Source organism: Denticeps clupeoides, chromosome 3, assembly GCF_900700375.1.
Source record: "Denticeps clupeoides chromosome 3, fDenClu1.1, whole genome shotgun sequence".
Taxonomy (NCBI): domain Eukaryota; kingdom Metazoa; phylum Chordata; class Actinopteri; order Clupeiformes; family Denticipitidae; genus Denticeps; species Denticeps clupeoides.
Genome location: NC_041709.1, coordinates 26,153,495 through 26,175,085, shown reverse-complemented (window position 1 = coordinate 26,175,085; position 21,591 = coordinate 26,153,495). Strand labels below are relative to the sequence as shown.

Below are 21,591 nucleotides of genomic sequence, written 5' to 3'. Positions count from 1 at the left end.
TGCATGTTTTGGTATATTTATATGATATATGTATGTATGTATGTGTGAGTGCATGTTTTGGTATATTTATATGATATATGTATGTATGTATATGTGAGTGCATGTTTTGGTATATTTATATGATATATGTATGTATGTATGTGTGAGTGCATGTTTTGGTATATTTATATGATATATGTATGTATGTATATGTGAGTGCATGTTTTGGTATATTTATATGATATATGTATGTATGTATGTGTGAGTGCATGTTTTGGTATATTTATATGATATATGTATGTATGTATATGTGAGTGCATGTTTTGGTATATTTATATGATATATGTATGTATGTATGTGTGAGTGCATGTTTTGGTATATGTGTGTAAGTATGAATAATTTGGAACTGCCCACTTCTTACCTGCCGCGGGTTCGGGGGTCTCGGCGAGCACCGGAAGCAGCTCGTCTGGAGAGTTTGAGAAACTCCATCCCGAGACATCATGCGCTCGTCCGGCCTCCAGGCTCAGGCAGCAGCGCGGACATAAAGGAACTTTTCTCCCCACTCCTCTCCCCAGCTGGACGGGACGGAGGGAACCCGGACGCCTGCGCGGTCACTTCGATTCGTTCTGGGCGTTTATGCTGCTTCTCCCCCCGTCGCCCCGCCGAACTTCTGGTCATGGTTGTAGCGACGGAGCCGAAGAAAGGACGCCGCGGGGACGCGGCCGCGCTGTTCGCCGCCTTCTCCATCTTCTCCCTGCTCGCCGAAGGTAGGGGACGAACGTGTCGCCTTTGTCCGCGTCTTGTGGCTCACGGCGCGACGCGTTCTGATTTAATAAAACTCGCTTCTGTGGGAAAATATCTCGGTGCTTCGGCTTGGTTTGGGAGACAAAGGTAACAGGCGCTCGGCGTAATAAAGCGACTACAGGACGGCGACGTTCTTCTGGGCCACTTAGCTCCGTCTGTTTGCAGTTTGATGTATTTATTTTACATTTATAATTTATTTAAATGTATTTTTTTTTAAAGCAAATGCAACGTGAGGCGTCCAAAACAAAAGCGAAGCACTGTTCTCACACACGGACACCGCGGTCCTGCTCTGAAATGTTGACACTGGCCGCCTGGAAATGTCCACATCGCCGCCGGTCGGATCAACAGGCTCTTTCATGAGCTGAAAGCCCGGCGGGGTGGGTGCGTGGGCCTGCTGCCAGCCCGGAGTTCCTGCGTTTTGGCGTGGAAAACGCACGGAGGGCTTCTGCAGTTGCATGCCCCCTTTCTTCAGACAGAGAGAGACGGAGAGAGTAAGCTCATTCAGACATGTCTGAATCGGCCAGGGTTCCGTGGCATGTTTTGGGGTGTCTGCCTGACACGATAACGGGGCTTTGAGAAGCTTCCTCTTTAACGCCCTGCAGCTGCATTGTGTTGCAGAAGGTCTGGTGCAGCCAGGTAACAGTCGCTGCCTTTTACGGCGTGGAGCGCCGGGAAGAATGTGTGTGTTATTTCTCTGAAGGCTTAAAAGGAAATTGGAGCACATTTGCATAAAGGTTTCAAAAAGATGAAAGGCAGAGTCCAGTCCTACCTCACAGGTACTTGAGGACTGTGCTTGATCTTTAGAAGTTCTCTTTTTCTTTTGCTTCTTTGTCATGATAATGTTGTGGGGGTGGAAGGTGTCCCAGGGGTTCGAGGTTCCTGCGGTTATAAATGAATCCTTGCGTTAAAGTTATTGCCACTACCTCTTCCTCTTGGGTTCCTCTCACCGGGCTAACCAACGACAGCCGGCTGGTTCTAGAGCGTTCCGGAGCGTTCCTTTTGAATCCACTCCGTCAGGCCTGTTCGGAGCGCCTCTGTTAGAAGAAAGTTGTAAGTCCTTGATTGAATTGCCAGTTTTTTTTACCACCCGGTGAACAGGGATCCCCTTTTGGCTGAGTGGAGGAACTGATGTGGTCTGTGCAAAGGAAAGGTTTTTATCCAAAGCGACTTACAAGACCCCAGCAATTCTCATTCGGTTTCCATAGATTTTGAGTTACAAAACTAAGAGCCCTGATAAGGCCTAACTTGTCAAGAATAGAACATGGTAGGGAATTGTTAAGTGCTAGACCATTTTTTTGTGAGAGTGTGTGCCTGTGCGTGTGTTAGTGTTAGACTTGTTTGAAATACTTTTTAAACAAGTGGGTTTTCAAATGTTTCAATTGACTTGGTAGCTTGAATAAATGTAATTACGTTGTTAAATTGCAAATCTCTTGTCATCTCAGTGTTTGTTTTTTTTTATTATTTTTTATTTAGCTTTCTTTGTCTGGGATAAACCTGAGATCAGGGAGCTATGCCAAAGCAAGTCTAGAATGAAATGGCGGTTGATTAAAAGTCACTATACAACAGCCGCCCTGTGTTTTGGCAGCCAACCTTGTGAAACAAAGTGATCCTGTCGTCATTGTCAGTGTTTTGATCTCTGAGTTCATTAACTCCAGCAACGACAGCTCATGTCTAAAATATATACATATATATCCTTTTAACCCCTCCCCCATCCACACCAGAGATGTTGGAAGTGATGGAGGGGGGTGCTTTTCCACTAAAATGCTGCTGCAGCATTGTGATGTGGCCAAATTCTGTGGTTTTGCGGATTCTTCACGGTGTGAGATTCTCGGAATAAGAATAAAACTCTTACTCACCTGGATAAGGACTGTATTGAAAATGGTGCAGATGTGGAGCCACAATGGTGAGTCTACACACTGTGTAAAAAGTAAAATGTTTGGGAAAACTTTAAGGCAACCATCTGACAAGCATTTTTAAGTTCTCTCAACTTCACGTCTATGCCACATCTACATAGGCGTGTGGTGGAGGGAACTCAAAAACGCTTGGCAGACGGTTGCTTTGGATTTAAATTTTCCCAACATTCTTTTTTTTACAGGCCGAAAATGATCAGATTTAGGGGCAGTGGTGGCCTAGCGGTTAAGGAAGTGGCTCCATAATCAGAAGGTTGCAGGATCGAATCCTGAGCCGCCAAGCTGCCACTGAGCAAAGCACCGTCCCCACACACTGCCCCCGGGCGCCTGTCAGTTGCTGCCCACTGCTCACCAAGGGTGATTTTTAAATGCAGAGGACACATTTCGTTGTGTCACCATGTGCTGTGCTGCAGTGTTTCACAATGAAAATCTCTTCACTTTCACTTTTTTTCACTTTCATGTAGTAAATAAAATATAACAGTGTTTATAACAGTTTATTTTAAGAGTATAAGGGAAGTATTTATTCTTTTCATTATGGGGATCAAAGAATCAATAGAATAAACTACATTAATTAAAGCTAAATTAATATTTGGTGGCAATTAATTTATGTAATTCCTGTAGTAGATCTAGTTAAAATTTTTACATAACATTCCATGTTCTTTGGAAGGTCTGTGTCCTTCGTAGAAAAATGCTCTTCTTGCATCTGAAAAGTTGGCAAAGTTCATATTTTTCTCTTACGGCCCTGTGGAGGCAGGTTGAAGCCTCTCCTCCACAGTTGTCGACCTGAGGAGCAACGTTTTGGTCCAAGATGGTCTCTTGTCTCTTGTCTGCTGTGTTTTTGGTCAAACTTGTCCAGCAAACCTCTGATGTGGTGACTATATCCTGCATGTCTGAAGATCAGAGAAAGTGTGTGGCTTGATGGCACGAAAGCTGCCCCTCTTGGTGGCTGTATGACATCGGTCCACGGGGAGCTGGAAAACCACATGCTTCGAGCCATGAATGGAACCCCTGCTGGGCCAGAACACAGAGCCTCACAGAACCCAAGGCCCAAGTCTGTTTGCCATCAGCGTGTCTCCAGTTCCAGCCCCAACATGAAGTTGTTCAAAGAACTGAAGCACTGGTTCTAAAGTGAATTTTACCTGAAGTCTGGAATGGAAATTTGTTTGGAAATGTCTGTTACTTTAGAGAAAGAATGGTTCAGACTCAGAACTCGAAATAAAAAAAAAAAGATTAACATCTTAAACAAAGCTAACTTATCTACATTTTACTCAATAGAAGCTGAGGCAAAACAGTACTCATGTACAGAACCTTCTCCAAAAGAGCCCTTCCAGTGGAATAAAGGAGGTTGACTGATGGAGTTTTAGATGTAACATTTGGGAGCCTCTTCAGAGAACAAGCGTTTTTTTGTGAGCTTCGAGCTCAGATTGAAGCTATAATTAAGTTCATATGCTTTTCATTAATGCTTTTTTTTTTTTTTTTGGCTTTTTTTTTTTTTTTTGGCTTTTTGTTCTTTCTCTTGCTTGACCTGAATTTAACAACCAAACAACATTCTCTTTCTAAATGGCAAAGGGGGGTTGATGCTCTATGTTAGAGCATTTAAAACCCTTTAGGCACAAGGAAATGCTTTATGAGATACAGCTTGAATTTACCGATTTCCCTAAAACAACTCCAGAGATTCAGTTGACCACTTCCTTCCCCCTTCTTGGGATTGAGTAATTTATTTGCATACTACGTGCTAGACGTTCCCATTTAATTCTCTTACTTGCCACCATAAGGAGCTCCATGATGATTGAGATAAACCTCAGCCTCTTGTGCATGCCGTAGCACAAGTAATGTGGGAATGAGTTCATCACCTACTTACACTCAAATCCCTTTTATACTGGAATAGACATTCTGCATCCTTAGGTCTGGACTAGGCATGATGTCTGCCCATGTTGGTGGTCTCCAGGTTCTCCAGTTTCCTCCCGTCTGTGAATTGCCGACTCTGAATTGTGTGTAGGTGTGACTGTGTGAGGTGAATGGTGTATATGTGCATGCCCTGGGTGAGTACGACCAAGCAGTTATGGAACGTGAGTAATCAATAAAACAAAAACATTTCATCTTAAATGTCCTACACAACCTGTGACATCCAGCCACACATGAATTTGGTGGATCTATTATAAAACTTTGTATTACAAACTGTACCTTCTTAAATGTGTTAATACCAGGGAATCAATGAAGAATCTATAACATCAATATTAAATATAAATCCTTCTCTTTTGTGTACAAACTTTTTGTCTCTCTTTCTCTATATAATTCCTTTACACAGATCATGGAAACCACTAAACTCTGCCTGCTAAACTCCTTAATAGCCTGCAGTTTTAGGTTTCTTTTGGTGTCACACGGTTGACCTTTTGAGGTTCCCTGAATGAATGTACCCATTTGTGAAAAGTCTGGGCCATGTTGTGTCACTGCATCTGTTCTAGCAGTGTGGGGGAGAGAGAGATTTTCACATTTAACATTTTCACAAGACTGTCCTGATGATTGACCTACACTGATTGGATTTATAACACTATTAAAGGGTTCTTTAAGTTGCATACACACAGAAGTATATCTGAAATGCCATTCACACGGAGATGCAGTGTGGTTACAGATTCTACGTGGGTGACTCTGAGGGGGTGGCTATTATACTAAAACTGCCACAATTCACCACTTACGTATTTGTACAATATAACGTCATAAAAAGTGGTGTTTAATCTGCTTGGGAAAATATGCGATATTGTTGTTCAATATTGCGATAACGATATTTCTTGTGATATAACATTTCCCTAGAGAAATGCTTTTTAAAATATTATTATTATTATTATTATTATTATTGGCTATTAAAAAAACATTTATATATGTAATGATCATTCTAAAATAAACATTTTTTTCTGATTTAATTAAATCTAATTCAGGCTAAAAAGAAACTGTCATGGACGTTGCAAATATTTAGACTTCAAAACATTATGAATGACTTAAAACCCTCAGCAGATTCTAATTTCTGATTTGCTGTTACCATAGACCTGCCAACACAATATGAATTGCTTTCAAAGATTACTTTTTATTTACATGTAACCATACACTCATCAAGAGTGTCTTAAAACAAGAGCATCTTTTAAACAAAATATTTCCTTGCCATGCCTGTATTTGTATAATATAAAAATATTATTAAACAAAAATGAAATAAGAAAATACTATTAAACAAAGTGTACAGGCCTCAAATAAAGTGGTATGTAGTGGAAACACTAACATATTGTCAACATTCACTTAAAAAAAAAAAGTATTAACATGGCCCGGTCTAGCCAATAGCATTATATCATCTACTTGGGAGGCGGGTGTAAAGATAGTAAGGGCCCATTTGATTGGTCAAATTTGGACACACAAATGCTTGGCACATAAATTAATGCTGCGTCCAAAATTGCATACTACTTGAGTAGGTAATACATTTGAATGACATTTTTACATTATACTCTTGAAAAGAGCTGTTTCCCGCCATGTTTCGAATATGACTCCCGCTGCCTTATGATAGATAGTCCATCGAATGCCTACTACAGAATTCGGCTGGAAGTAGTAGTAGTTTTTCGAATACTATGAATTCACCGCTCAGCTCGTCCGGTTCCAGCCCGGTGTCTGTGTCCAGTCCACACGCACAGAAGTACTACTCTCCTCGCATACTGTTGTTCGGCAGAGGCCGGCCATGAGTTGTGACCAGCGTGCCTTGCAGGTGAGATACACGGCGACGGGACGGGCGCGCCCGGGGACTGCAAATAGTTAACGGGTAAATGTGTTCTGTTGGGGTTTGGGGTGTGTGTGTTATGGGGATTTAATGTAGCATGTGCAAGGGGAGAAGTAGGTATTGGCTGTTGGAGCCTCCTACTGGCTTCTGTTCAATAAAAAGATCATGATTGAGCTGATTTCTCCTTTCCTGACCTCGCGGCGATGGCTTGACACAATAGTATAGGGTATGCGATTTCGGACGCAGCATAAATTTCATTTATCACAACTCTTTGCGATACAGATATCGCGTATACTATTATCGCGATAATGATAATTTTTCGATATATTGTGCAGCCCTAATGCTAATGAATGTAGATTTGCCCATTTGTTGCATTTATACTTTACTTAGCAGATGCTTTTATCCAAAGCGACACCAGCCATTCTCGTTCCATTTCTATAGATTTTGAGTTTACAAAATTAAGAGCCCTGATAGGTCCTAACTTGTCAGAAAAAAAGAACATGTTGAAATTAAGTGCAGTATCTGTGCATGTGCGTGTGTAAGTGTCAGATTCGTCTGAAATACTTTTTGAATAAGTGGGTTTTCAACTGCTCTTAAAGATGGTAGTAGTTTTGGCTAGTCGAATGGAGCAGGGCAAGTTGGTCCACCAGCCAGGGACAACAAAGGAGAACAGAGTTGATTGGGATTGGAGACCCCGCAAAGAGGGAATTTTCAGTCTCATTTCATTTGCAGATCTGAGAGGGAGTGCAGGAGTGTAGCTAGGTAGTAGTGTATTGATATAAGAGGGTGCACTTCCATTTACAGCCCCGTAGGCAAGCATCAACGATTTGATCTCAATGCGAGCAGTTACTGGGAGCCAGTGGAGAGAGGTAAGAAGAGGCGTGACATGGGTGTATTTTGGCTGATTGAAGATGAGGCGGCCACATTTTGGACCATTATTACTACCTTATGTATGGGGAAGGCGTGTTTTGAGATGTAACCTATCAGTGTGCGTGAGTGTGTGTCTAGCGCGTGGGAGGGAGAAATGAGGAGGGATGAATTACATGAGTGAGATCTCATGCCTCGTCACTATCGACTCATAACACAAATAATTACAAATACTGTACATTCTAAGTGCTAATGTTAGTTAGCAATCATAAAAATACAATACCTTGTAGAAGTTCTGAGTCTGCTTGGATATTCTTTCGGTTAAGTTGCTGTAGCATTGACAAAGTACTTTTATGGTAAGCCAGGTCTGTTTTACAATGTATACACTGCACTATGTTGTCCTTGCAGCGTAAAATGGTCCCACACTTCAGACATTTTATGCCTTATTTGCACAGCGGTATCTTCATTTTCTGGCAATAAATCATGCGTCATTAAATCTTTGAAATGCACGTCAGTTAAAGCAGTCCATGTAAAACAATAATAATTGTTGTCTAATTTCATTCAGTGGGGTGACCAGACGTGCATGCAAGTGGATTTTTGGTCACCTTACTACGTGAATATGCAAGGCGACCAAATGTTTTTAACTTAAAGTGGACTGTTACTGGACACTTGTACTTTTTGTACTTCTTCTTGGACTTTTTTTTGTTGTTGTTGTTTTTCTATTTAGTGTTTATTTTTTTATTCTATTGTTTAAATGTTTTTTTCCTGACTTTATTAATATATGGTTCTTTAGTATCGACATTAAGTTTGAAATTTCAGTATAGTGACAAGCCTACCTTCCACACCTGTAAGTGGCACTGTAACACCGCGGGGTCACATAGCGCGGCTCCTCGGTTTTCAGCCGCACTACACAACTAAAATGCACAATCATCCAAACCCATAGTGCCTGTTTTTTATTTATTTATTTTTTTTTACATGTTGAACGGGCATCCATCATGATCATTGCTCAGTCCATCATGTTTTGCAACTTCACTGAGTTTGTCTGAAAGGGAAAGCATTTATTGCGCTGTACCCAGCAGTACAGCCCCATCTACAGGAGTGGAGGTTGTAGTCACACGTGGATTCTGATAAAGAGAATTGCTCAACAGTGCCACCCAGTGGAATTAATTTGTATCCAAATTATCAATACTTGATGTCCTTATATCGATACAATATCACAGCAATATATATCACAATGTTTTACGTGGTATCAATATTTTCCAACACCCCTAGCCACTAAAGTGTTTAACTGCCCTCCCCAGCAATATGAGCTTTTGAGGGTTTTTTTTTCCAGTGCACTGAATGAAGTGGGCCCTCACACCCACTCTGGTGTGCGGCAGGGCTAAGGCATGTCTAGGGAGTGGGACACCTGTTGACTTGTGTCTGCCCCTCCACACCCAAGCCTGGACTGCACAGCAGCTGCAACAACAGCAGCAGTAGCAGCCCACTTCCTGGCCTGAAGAAGTGTGACTTGACTTGATGAGGGACCGGTGGGATGCGCCATGAAATATCAGGTTACTGTACTGATTGCAGCAGGTGGGGGATAAATGCACCAATGTGCCACCCATGCAGAGTGAGGCGCCATTTGCTGTGATGTAATTAACACTCTTTATCTAAACGCAGCCAAATATTTTCTCTTCACTAAAGACGTGTATTGGAATGATGCTTAAATGAATAAAATAGTTTAATGGTATATATATGACATTGTTTTTGAGTTATGATTGAAATATTTTGTTGAATGTGAGTTGGTTTGTATTGGGTTCTATGTGAATGAATAAGTCAGTTTTTCTTTTAATTGATGCCGTGGCCTCTGTTCTAGAGAAATGAACCCAATCTACCTCTGTCATTTTGTCAGATTTGGAGCTTTTAATTAAAAAAACACAGAGCTAGCAGAGATGCTAAGCCTGTGGTGGCATCACATTTTAGAGGCCGTTCTTGGTCTAGGCAAGTTGTTTTAAAGCCTGTGAGAATAGAAAAAAATAGCTTGATTCAGTTTAAATGCTCTCTTGTACTCTTGGCAGTGATTTTGTGATTGTGTGGTCTTCTGTATGGTGTAATAATCTCTCACAATTTATTTGGGTCAAATAGTGGTCTGACTACCTCACCCACAACCCCAGCTTGGAGCAGTTTAACCGTTACTTCTTGACCACTCAGGTGGCCACAGTGGGTAAATAAGAGTTGAATGTTCATTCATCCATGCACCAAAGAAGGTATCAGTTTACTGCCAATCCCTGACCTTGATGCACTATATGGAATTACAGTATGTAGACCACAGGATGGATAAAAATACTTTTCTAATTCACTCACCCTCTCCCTTTTTGTTCTGTGGGTTTTGTAATCTGTTTATTACCGAACTAAATAGTGTTGTGATTGTGATAGAGACCACTGAGGAATCTGGAATGTTCTGGGTGGTCCGTGTTGTCCTCCAGACATAAATGATGTAGGCAAAACAACACATTATCTAACAGAAAGGAAGTTACTGAGTGATCACTGTCATGGGTTACTCTGCAGGATAATAATAAAAAAAAAAAAAAAAAAACTTAAAAGACCCCAAAACATGTTGTTAATACAACCTACGACTTTGAAATGCAGCAGTTATGGCACTGAGTAGTGAACATGGTAATGTACCAAATATGTACCGGTATTGAGTTTGGGCCTGAAACCAGACTCGCATGCTTGTACTTGTACCAAATTCCTAGATACATAAAACCGATACCATATGTGGTTATGTGTGACTGATATCTGCAATGTGTTTTTATTTTTATCTCTAGTTGGGTAAATGCTACAAATTAAATGATACAGGCATCTGAAAATGGCAGACCAAGGTTTTTTTTTTTGTGATAACCATACACAAATTACCATATCGTTAAATGAACCCAGTGTAACTCCTGTAACTTTGCGAACTGGGCAAGAGAAAATGCTACAAAATGGTTCAGATGGTCAATCGTGGCCTGGTTGTTGTCTGTATAACTTGCTTGAAATTGATCATGTCAAGTGAATGGTAGCTGATGTACCATATTTTCATATGCATTATGAAATATGTGAGTGCTTCCAAGGGGCAGTGGTGGCCTAGTGAGTATGGAAGCGGACCTGTAATTGCAGAGTGTGCTGTGGTGCAGATTTTCACCATGACAATCACTTCACTTCCAGTTCCTGTTACACAATGTTAATGCAGTCAATAGACAAATGCTAAAAGTTTCTCCCAGTCACATGCAGACCTCCCAGTCACATTTTTGCCCTTATCACCACTATAATACATATTAAGGGTTACCTTTTTAATTTCCCATAAAGATTGATAAAATGCCTTTCTGGATCTGTAGCTTTAAAGGCTAATGAGGAGGAGAGAGGCAGGACGAGGAGAAGGGTTATTTGTGGAAAGGTGTGGGGGCAGTGGTGGCCTAGCGGTTAAGGAAGCGGCCCCGTAATCAGAAGTTTGCCAGTTCGAAAACCGAGCCACCTATGTGCCACTGAGCAAAGTACTGTCCCCACACACTGCTCCCCGGGAGCCTGTCATGGCTGCCCACTGTGTGCACAGTCTCACTTGACTGAACAAAAAAAATACTTTTGTGCTCATTTGCAACTGCAATGCTTTGCACATTTGGAAGCCATGACTGTTGGTGGAGATAATGTTTTAGGGGAGGGGTGGGAAATTCTCTGGGCTGAAAAAGCAAGAGAAACGGGAGGTAACCATTCCAGATCTGACTGTCTGAGCTGCCGCAGAATGCCCAAAGCACTCTTTACACCTATTACCATTTCTAGCCACTACAGGACCATGAACAGGCTAGAGGAACTCAAAGTGATTTATTCATATAGAGGCACTTTAAGTTGCATTATTGTTTTGTACTAGTGGCGCCAAGGTCAGCGAGTATGTACGGTGTTTACTACCAGGCCTGGCAAGTTCTTGTTTGCAAGATGCAAGCTATGAATGGCAGGTCTGTCAACCTTGTCATTTGTGACTCAGTTAAATTTTCTGGTTAAAAAGGCTGCATTCATGGTCAAACGTCAGCTGTTTCCAGCTGCATCCCACTGCTGCACAGAAGGGTTTTGATCATAATGAGGATCACATTGTTGAGCAACGTTTTGGATGCGGCCATGTGAAATATTTGAATGTAGGCTTTACACAGTGACAACAGGCACCCTGAGTCTCAATTCAGTTGAGGCTCAATTCCTGTCCACCCTGAGGCTCAATTCCTGTACTTGTCTAGTGGGATAGAGATGTAAACAAGAGACCTAAACTTGTTTGGGGTCCTAAGTTCAAATGTCAGGATGGACTTTCTGATACAGTGCAACAATGAATTAAAAATGAATTAAAAGCCCTCACAAAGTTGTTCTCTCATACACCACTGCGTCATTTGCCCTCCCCATCCCGGTGTGAAATCGCGGAGAAGCAGTGCTCTCTGATGCGAGAGAGACTGCTGTCTGTGTGTTTTGTGGCTGAGGCAGCAGGGTGCTGGACGGCTGCTGTCTGTCTGCTTCGTCTGGCTCTGTTTGAATGGGCTTTCCTCAGGGGGAAGCTACCGGCATCGTAACATGGGGTTCACGTTCAGGCTTTCTGTGACAGTGATCGGTCTAATGAAATGCAAAAAAATGCACACAATTTATAATCTGACACACATAGTAGAGTTTATCCTCTTCTAAAAAAAAAAAAACTTTCAATATCATGTTGCAAATGTTATACCATAACCAAGTATAATCCTATAAACAATTTTTTACACCACATTATTAAACGTCTGCAAGAATGGGTTAACGGATTTCTTATTTCCCAGCTTTGCTTTGAGTGGAAAGGCCATACAGAGCATGGCTTCACTATGGGGACCTAATTTTTTTCTGCTTTATTTTTCCAGTTGTACATGCTGGAGCATTGCACAATAACAAAGGACCCAAATCCCAGGATGCGTACCATGGGCGCAGTGCAATGCTGCGATGTGAAGCTGGTGACCCTGTTGCCGTGCTCTACAGATGGCTGCATAATGGCGTGCCAGTGAGCGACACAGAGCGCCGTTTCCAAGCAGGCAGCAACCTCAAGTTCCTTGCCGTGGATCGAATACTGGATTCTGGAATCTTCCAGTGTGTGGCCTTCAATAATGCAACGGGAGAGGAGGTCCGCTCTGCCAACACCTCCTTCAATATAAAATGTGAGTGTGCCAGGCTCATCGCACTCAGCAAACACCGATATGTAATTATCGTAAAAATCGTTTAACCTCATCTTATCAGATCAATGAAATTACCGACCAGGTGAACCAAATAAATATTTTCGGCAAACTCATCATGGAAAAGCCACGAAGAAATGCATATGATGCATGGCGATGGTGATAGTGATCAATTTTGCTTTTCCTTTAGTGTGTGACAAAGTAATACCTTCAGGCTGTTCAATTCTGATACAGAAGACAACTTTATATGTAAAAAAGCAATTTCTTTTTTCTTTCAAAAATAAGTAGGTCCGGCCTATGGTCCAGAATTTATGGTACGACTGCACATGTGTCCCTTGTACATGAAATATTCTCCCAGACCAGCGTTGTGACCAATCCTGTTCCTGAAATCGTGTGACCTGCTGCTTGTCAGATCACAAGGAAGGTCGCTGAATAAAAGGTTTATTAATTTGTGGCCCAGTTGAATGAAAAAGTTTGGCTTTGACTATGAAATACATGGGCTTTCAGCAGTCACAGCCACGTCTTGATAAATGTTTCTCTCTTATCCATGGCTGCCTGTCCTGCACTCCAATTTTCTACAGTTTCTTTTTATTGTTTTAGGGCTCGACAGTGGTGCAGTCACTCTTCAGAATCCAGCCTCAGAAGCAGACATCGAAAGCTCGTCCCCTGTAACATTACGCTGCAACATTGATGGCCATCCACGGTGAGAACCACCTAATTTTTTCCTGATATTACAATTACTGTAGTTACATTGTGTTACAGTATTTGAAATGGATTAAGAGGTGTCAGTTTGGTTCTTTTGGTAGAATCCCATTTGAAATTTGTCCATGTTTGTCCTTCTGCCAGACCAACATGTCGCTGGTTCAAGGATGGGGTGCAGTTGACAGACGCAACTGCACATCATCACATCAATAACAAAGAGCGAACTCTCACTCTGCCCAAAGCCAACCCAGACCATAATGGCCTATACTACTGCTGTGCCAAGAATCCGGCAGGACAAACCTGCAGCAAATTCAATTTCACCCTCAACATTACAGGTGAGTGATGCAATCCTATTTTTTATTTTATTTATTTTTATCATTGGATGCTCAGCAAGTTCACTCAAGTTAAAGGCCAGCATAAGCTGTGAGATTTATTTTATTTTTCGTCTTGATTATGCGCCATATAGTGTACATGATGGTATGATCATGAGAAAATCAAACTTGTTTGAAATTTGGTTGTCCTTTGTGAGGTTTTGAGCTGTGGCAGACACACGTTGTCTTGCCAACGCAGCATTCTTCATTTATATTTTCTTCGTTTATATTTAAATTTACGACATTTACCAAGCGTCCTTATCCAGAGCGACTTACAATCAGTAGTTACAGGGATAGTCCCCCTGGAGCAACTAATAAGTGGGATTTGAACCTGGTAGTAGCCTAGTGGTTAACACACTCGCCTATGAACCAGAAGACCCAGGTTCAAATCCCACTTACTACCATTGTGTCCATGAGCAAGACACTTAACCCTAAGTTGCTCCAGGGGGACTGTCCCTGTAACTACTGATTGTAAATTGCTCTGGATAAGGGCGTCTGATAAATGCTATAAATGTAAACCACCACCTCTTCAGCATTGCTAACGATGCTTACGCTTCTGAAAACAGGAGTCGATCATGTTCATATTGCTTGTATAGTGTGAGTAGTCGGGTCGCATCAGAGTAACGGACTGGACAGTGTGCACACATAAATCGTGAGCTGGGTGTTGACCTAACTAATTGCACCATATATGCCTAGCTTAAATCTGCCGCTTGATAAGAATGTTTTTGGGAAGAGTCCTGACTGCTCTTGTTATGTTCATGTTCACAGATAAAGGCTATCCCAAACCAGTCATTAGCCCAGAAGACCTTGTGGTGATGAAGAATGAGGAAGCCATGTTTCACTGTCAGTTTACAGCTGAACCACTGCCCACTTTAGAGTGGTACCATGACACTGAGCTCATCACCAACAAATCCCGGTAACAAGCAGCAACAGAAGACAGAATTGATCATTTTATGTTTAAGGCTGTAACGTCTATGTGCAAACATCACAGACCTTCATACTACGCATTTCGCCAAGTGCAGTGACATTTGTTTCTGTAAATAAACCCAAGGGACACATGAGGCTTGTATCACAATTTAGTGTCAAATAACATTTTAGGACATTTTGACCTGGGGAGTCTTAAGAATGTATTAATTTAAGTGTTAATTATAGCATCAGCATCGGGCCAGGGCGTAAGTGACATGGGATTCAGACTGGAATAACATTTTTTTAATTTATTTTTATTTTTTTTTAACCAAGACTAGCCTCAATCTTGAGTACATGTATATGTTTGTTGATGTACATTAGTATTCAGACTGATGCTGGTGGTGAGGTGGCTGCATGTGTACAGTCATACGTTTCAAAATTGTGATTATATGCGTTCTCCTTTCTGATTTTTATTATTTTTTTCTACCTGTAGCTTGTTCATCATGAGCAATGGTTCGCTCTTCATCACCCAGGTGAAACCACGCAACACTGGCCTCTATAAATGTGTGGGGAAAGGGCCTAAGGGTCAGACAGTCACGCTAAAAGCCTCACTACACCTGGCAGGTGAGACACTGGTGCAGATCCGCATGGTGACCCGGAGACATAGCAATGCACTTTTTTTTCTGACTTAAAACGCAGAATTATTCACAAATATCTTATTTTCCTGTATGTCATCTCTTGTCTAGAGTTGGAAGATATGGTGTCCAGAATGTCTCGGGTGTTCACTGCCAACTCCTTGGAGCGGGTGTCATGTCAGCCACCCCGCGGGACCCCTGAACCCGAAGCGTGGTGGGAACATGGTGGACAGAGGGTGGCCACAGAAGGCAGAGTGTACCAGGATGGCCTTGACTTGGTCTTCAGTCCAACAAAGGGTGAAGACTCAGGCCTGTACACGTGTGTGGCCCAGAACAAAGCCGGGCAAAAGAAACTGGACCTGACTGTTACTGTGGCCAGTGAGTTTAAAACATTTAACTTTTTGTGTACCTGCACTCATGTCAAGCCAACATAACAGCAAGGGGCTGTAAAATTGTCAGTTGAAGGTTCTGTTTTACAAAGGATTAGGCAATGACCTCAGCTTAAACAATCAATGGGTAAAGATTAGTCTAGTTCACAGAAATAATCATTACATTCACAATTTTTAATGAATTTTTAACAAGCATAAACGTGACTGACATTGAAGCCAGCGCTCATTATTTATTTAATTAATGGTCATAAGATGATTCTTTATTAGTCCCACAAGTGAGAAATTTACAAATCTTGCATCTGTTATCATTAACATCTGAGTTAATTATAGTGGAGTGACGAGATCTCGCAATATTAAAATGTAGTGATAATTAGCTGTAAAGCTGTTTCGCAATGCGGCAGTCAGCATTTTACAGCATTTATCAGATGCCCATATCCAGAGCGACTTAGCATACTAGATCAGTCAGCATACGAGATGTCCCCAATACCTTTAAGTAACTTGCAGTGTAGTCACTGATTATGATGTTTTTTTTGTCAAGTTCAAGTTGAGCTTTGTCATTTTAGATAGTACATAGTAAAAACGAAATAACGTTTCTTCAGAAACGCTACATGTTACATAGTGACAAAGTGCATGTGTGCACCATCGACAAACTGGGCTACTAAAAGTGCAAACAGGGGACACAAGCTGTGCAAGAATAACATTTAAGGCAAACAAAACATTTAGACAACAAGACGGACGGTGCTAAACTAGTTAAAAGAATAATGAAGGTTCAAAGCCTGTCATTGCTGCCCACTGCTCACCAACTGTGATTGTTAAAAGCAGAGGACATATTTTGTTTTGTGCACTGTGTGCTGTGCTGCAGTGTATCATAATGACAATCACTTCATTTTCACTTTCATTGAAGCAATGCAGAAAATAATCGATTACATCATAATGACATTGCTTGGTGTTTTCTCACAGCAGCAAAAAATTCTTAAGCTGATCTTAACAGTCTCTGTCCAGATATCTACAACACTACGTTATCGTCTTACCAGAAGTTTAGAAAACCCTGCTTGCTGGGTAGTGAAAGTACCTTACGAGTTTTGTATTTGAAAATTTAATGTGACCATGTATAAAATGTATGGGATTCATTGCGATCAATATCAAGACATTGATAATGGTTATCGAATCATGAGACCAGTGAAGGTTGAATGGATGGATATAATAGATCACCTTTCTCGTGTTGCTGAACTGTTCCAGCTCCACCTGTATGGGTGCAGAAGCCTGAGAACGGCTATTTAGAAGAAGGGCATGCTGGGTATCTGCACTGTCTGACCAATGCCACCCCTGAGCCAGAAGTCACCTGGTACCGTAACCATGTTCTGATTGGTTCAGAGGTAAGAGTTGTGTGTCAAATTCTTCCAATCTGTATTGAGTTAAGTGTTCACATTGCCCTTGTCTTTCTACATCAAAATTAAATTTTAGTGCATTTTAGTGAATTGAATTGCTAAATCTAAAACCGTAATCACCTATCATGTGGTTGTTTTCATTATAGTTGAACTTTACTGCCCTCTACAGGATTATGGTGAAGGACATTGGGCTTTGCAAAATAAGGGAAGGGGAAAAGCAAGAGTTTTGTATAATACAGTTACAGACGGTTCATGGTGCACACAGGCTTTGTTACACATCTGGCAGTTTGCATTAATTCCAAGTTCACCAGGCCAATTGTCAGGGCCAATTTTAGACTGACTGGAGAATTTTCAGACATTTAAAGTCCTCTTTCTGTCCCACAGGATATACGTTTTAAGCAGTTCCCTAATGGCACCCTTCGCATAAACAGTGTGGAAGTGTATGATGGGCAGATGTACAGCTGTGAGAGTAGAACTGAGGCTGGAAAGCTGAGTGCCCATGCAAGGGTCTTTGTACTAGGTGAGTGCAATTTACACTCATGGTCTATTTTCTGTCTTTCTCTGGTCATGGTATCTACTCACCATTTTCATAATTTTTCTCTTTAGAACGGCTAAAGTTCACTCCCACCCCTCAGTCCTTCCAGTGTCTGGAGCTGGATGAGGAGAGCAGCGTGCAGTGTTCTGCCAAGGGCCGTGAGACTCCCACGGTCCTGTGGACCAAAACTGGTGAGTAACATAGTTGCACATCTGATCCACCTGCAGGTAGGGGACATTAAATTCTGAATAACTCAAATTTCTTAACCCACTCTGCACAATCATATCTTGTGTGCTTGCTGGATAAAGATAGAGTATCCTTCAGTGAAATTGTCTCCACTCTCTGGCACCCTCTGCAGATGGCAGTGAGATTCCACCTCGGGTGAAGCAGAATGCAGGTCTTCTACTGTTCTCTAAAGTGACACGGGATGATGCGGGAAACTACACCTGTCTGGCCTCCAACAGCATGCAAGGAGAGATCAGAGCTGTGGTGCAGCTCACCGTTGCAGGTGAGATCTGTGTTTGCGTACAAACACATGAAGAAACAAGAACTGTGTCTTTTATTACAGTCATTACAGTGATCCTGTAACTCTCATTTGAAGAGTAGTGTGATTGTCAGCTAAATGCTAGGACTAAAATGTGCTACCATTTTAAAACCGCTGCACCATATTTGCAGTACCATAAACAATTTTGTTCAGCTGTTCAGAGACCAGGCAGGCAGTGATAGTTTGATTATCTTGGTAGTAAGGGACACTCAGTGGTGGTGGCCAAGAGGGTTAGGAAGCAGACCCGTAATCTGAAGGTTGTGGGTTAAATCCTGAACCACCAAGGTGCCACTGATGTCCCCTTGATCAAGGTACTGTCCCCACACACTGCTCCCCGGGGGCCTTTCATGGCTGCCCTCTGCTCATTAAGGGTGATGGTTAAAAGCATTTCGTTGTGTTGACATGTCGTTGTGCAGCAGTATTTCACAATCACTTCACTTTTCACTCACTCTCGTCCATCCGAACTTAGGGGTGTGTCAGCTGATTGATAGATTTATTTATTGTCACTATACAAATACAGCAAGATAACCTATGGAGCAAACCAGCATATTTATTCTAGGGGGTTTCCATCTAATAAGTAGAAGCCAAAAAATAAGATCAATGGGGAAAAACGGCATGGCCTAAAAAAATTAGTTGAAAATGATGTGAAGTTCAGGTTATAGCAAGTCTGTTGCATGTTCATTCCTATGTAGCCAAAAAATGTAGAAATGTGGATAATTGGTGTGGGTTGATAACTGTATACTAATAAACATTACTCTGAAATAGTCCACACATTTGCTCAAGGCATATCTTGAAAGCAGGGGTCTGAGAACATTTGAAAAAAATTATCAATAACAATAGAACACAAAACAATGCAAAACTGTATGATATAGGATCCATTTTAAATATCTCAATATACTTAATTGATACAGGAAAAAGATTACATTTGGAAAAATTATTGTTTTGTATCCCATTCCTAGTGTACGTGGTATTTAAGCTGGAGCCGGAGAACACCACAGTGTACCAAGGCCACACCGCCATCTTGCACTGCCAAGCCAGTGGAGACCCGTCCCCCTACATCCAATGGAAGAAGAAAGATAAATTCTTGGATGCTACCAGGAGTAGGTCAGTAACCCTACACAGTACCCTGTTGAAATGGAGCTTTCAGTTACAGTCTTTATTTTTTTTTTATTTTGAATCCATGTCATTATGCTGTGCAGGTTCCATAAGATGCCAAATGGCTCTCTGATCATCTATGATGTCAGTATAGAGGACACTGGAAGCTACACCTGCATTGCTGGGAACAGCTGCAATATTGGCCACACCTCCGCTGAACTTTATGTTGTGGGTAAGGCGAATGGCTAGCTGGTCACTTTCCTTGAACCATGTGGGTGTGTTTCAAATAAGTATAGATTAAAGTAATACATTCCATAGTCAATCCCTTGACTAAATTAACTACTCCATGTTTACGTGACCAACATCAGCATGCTGAAACCGTGATCTTATTGAGGTCTTAATAAAATTAACCTTGACCACACTGACTGGTCACGTGTATATGAATTACATTGCTGTCCTGCATTCAAGCTTTGCATTTTGTCCTCTACATGAAACTTTGTGTGTTTTGTGTACACTATGTAGAGAAACCTGTGCATCATGCTCTGGAGGTAGAAAAAACCCCTTATAAGATGATCCAGACCATTGGGCTTTCGGTGGGTGCAGCTGTGGCCTACATCATTGTCGTCTTGGGCCTGATGTTCTACTGCAAGAAGAGGCGCAATGCAAAGAGGCAGAAGGGCAATGAGGGAGACGAGCCTGAGATGCAGCACCTTAATGGTAATGGATTTAACTGCCGTAAATGTAAACAATTATCAGATGCTCTTATGCAGAGCGACTTACAACCAGCAGTTACAGGGACAGTCCCCCTGGAGACACTCAGGGTTATGTATCTTGCTCAGGGACACAATGTTAGTAAGTGGGGTTTGAACCTGTGAATTTTGTAGGCGAGTTACCCACTGGGGTAACAATTTTTATACAATCCTTTAGTATTTTTACAGTGACTTAGCACTTCCTTGAATAAACTTATTTCATTTGCAAAGATTTTGAAAACGGGGGTGATTTTAAGAAATCGAGACTTGGGAATAAAATATTTGGCCATAAGAATTAAGTTATTATTACAGTATTCTGATTCTTCATCTCCTATCAGACCAACCCTTATTTTCTCAAAGCTTTAAGGTGGAATAGATTTTCAATTTTGAAAATCATTCCAAAAATATGTGTGGCATTGCAAACAAAAAAGAGGTGTTCTAATGTCTCAATATTAGAGTTACAGAAAACACAGGAATTGTCATTTATACCACATTTCTTACTAGGCTATACAATTCTATTTTTAATTTTTTGCATATTTTGTCCTCCAAGAAGAATACTACAATGGTTCTGCTGTGATGTCGTAAGATTTATACCTACAACATTTATTTTCAGTTTATTTCAGTGAAACCTTGTTTCTTAGCATTGTCAGGTTGTATTAGTAGTGAATGCTGCAGTTGGCCATGGACTATCCTTCAGTAGGATGCAAATCGAACACTTGTGTTTTCAGTCGAGTGCACATTGGTGAAACTTTCCAGTATGGCTGAAACAATTATTCAAATAACTCTAATGAATCAGTTGGAAAAAATATTAGAGGAAAATTCTTTGCCTCGAGGCTTCGTTTAATTAGTCACCAAAGTCCATCTATTATACAGTAAAGTTATCGTATCACGCCTGCGGAGCTGCGCAGCACCGGTATCATCGTTTTACACAGACTGTTTATTGCCAGAAAATGAAGATACCAGTGTGCATATAAGGCATAAAATGTCTCAACACTGTAAAATGGACCTGGCTTACCATAAAAGTATTTAGTCAATGCTTAGAATGTACATTATTTGTGTTATGAGTCGATAGTGACTAGGCATGATAAGGCATGAGATCTCACTCATGTAATTCATCACTCCTCATTTCTCCCTCCCGCGCGTCAGACACACACACAGACACACACACACACACACACACACACACACAAACACACAGATAGTTTACATCTCAAAACACGCCTTCCCCATACATAAGGTAGTAATAATAAATGCAACAGATGGACAAATCTACATTCATTAGCATATATATTTACTTTTGGGTCATTTGTTGTACATCACAGCGGTGCAGGCTTGCACATGCATTGCACACACATGCACTAAGACAAATTATCTATTTTGCACATAACATTGCACAAAGACAAACATTGTACCTACCTACCTCATCTGGATACAGCTGGACACTGAACTGTATTGCTTAAGTCGGATTATTAGAAATAGTTGAATTGTTTATTTATATTTTCTTTTTTACTATTTTGTACCTTTTTCCTTATAACCTATGTTTCATAGTTTTTTTTCATGTACATCATAAATGTTTCACAGAAAGATTTTGTTGTGAAGAATAACAGCCAATTGCTTGCTCATTTTAAGAGGATATTCATGTTGCATAACACACTATAGATAGTTGTTTAAAAATGCAAAAGTTGGAGCTATCTGATTACTCGATTAATCGATGGAGAGAAAAAAAGACAGAATACTTGATTCCAAAAATATTCGATAGTAATTCGATAGC

The 21,591-nt window shown here is 41.1% G+C and overlaps 1 protein-coding gene and 1 long non-coding RNA gene across 3 annotated transcripts in view; one reads left to right on the top strand and one right to left on the bottom strand.

The window, feature by feature from the left end:
• The first annotated feature begins 374 nt into the window (after positions 1-374).
• LOC114786036 (inactive tyrosine-protein kinase 7-like) overlaps positions 375-21,591 on the top strand; it is a 26,082-nt gene continuing 4,865 nt past the window's right edge. Inside the window, exons 1-14 of the mRNA XM_028972801.1 lie at positions 375-746; positions 12,201-12,491; positions 13,107-13,209; positions 13,353-13,543; positions 14,348-14,495; positions 14,979-15,109; positions 15,232-15,498; positions 16,749-16,885; positions 17,282-17,417; positions 17,504-17,623; positions 17,791-17,940; positions 18,936-19,080; positions 19,176-19,303; positions 19,594-19,788. Of these exons, the coding sequence (XP_028828634.1) occupies positions 656-746; positions 12,201-12,491; positions 13,107-13,209; positions 13,353-13,543; positions 14,348-14,495; positions 14,979-15,109; positions 15,232-15,498; positions 16,749-16,885; positions 17,282-17,417; positions 17,504-17,623; positions 17,791-17,940; positions 18,936-19,080; positions 19,176-19,303; positions 19,594-19,788 (2,233 nt within the window). The 5' untranslated portion in view covers positions 375-655. The remainder of the gene's footprint in view (positions 747-12,200; positions 12,492-13,106; positions 13,210-13,352; positions 13,544-14,347; positions 14,496-14,978; positions 15,110-15,231; positions 15,499-16,748; positions 16,886-17,281; positions 17,418-17,503; positions 17,624-17,790; positions 17,941-18,935; positions 19,081-19,175; positions 19,304-19,593; positions 19,789-21,591) is intronic.
• LOC114786040 (uncharacterized) overlaps positions 18,458-21,591 on the bottom strand; it is a 9,043-nt gene continuing 5,909 nt past the window's right edge. Inside the window, exons 3-4 of one of the 2 annotated variants that reach the window (XR_003749158.1) lie at positions 19,652-19,714; positions 18,458-19,029 (exon numbers count right to left, since the gene is read on the bottom strand). This is a non-coding gene — a long non-coding RNA (uncharacterized LOC114786040). Of the gene's footprint in view, positions 19,715-21,591 lie in introns of both variants that reach the window. The other variant, XR_003749157.1, reaches the window with a different exon arrangement.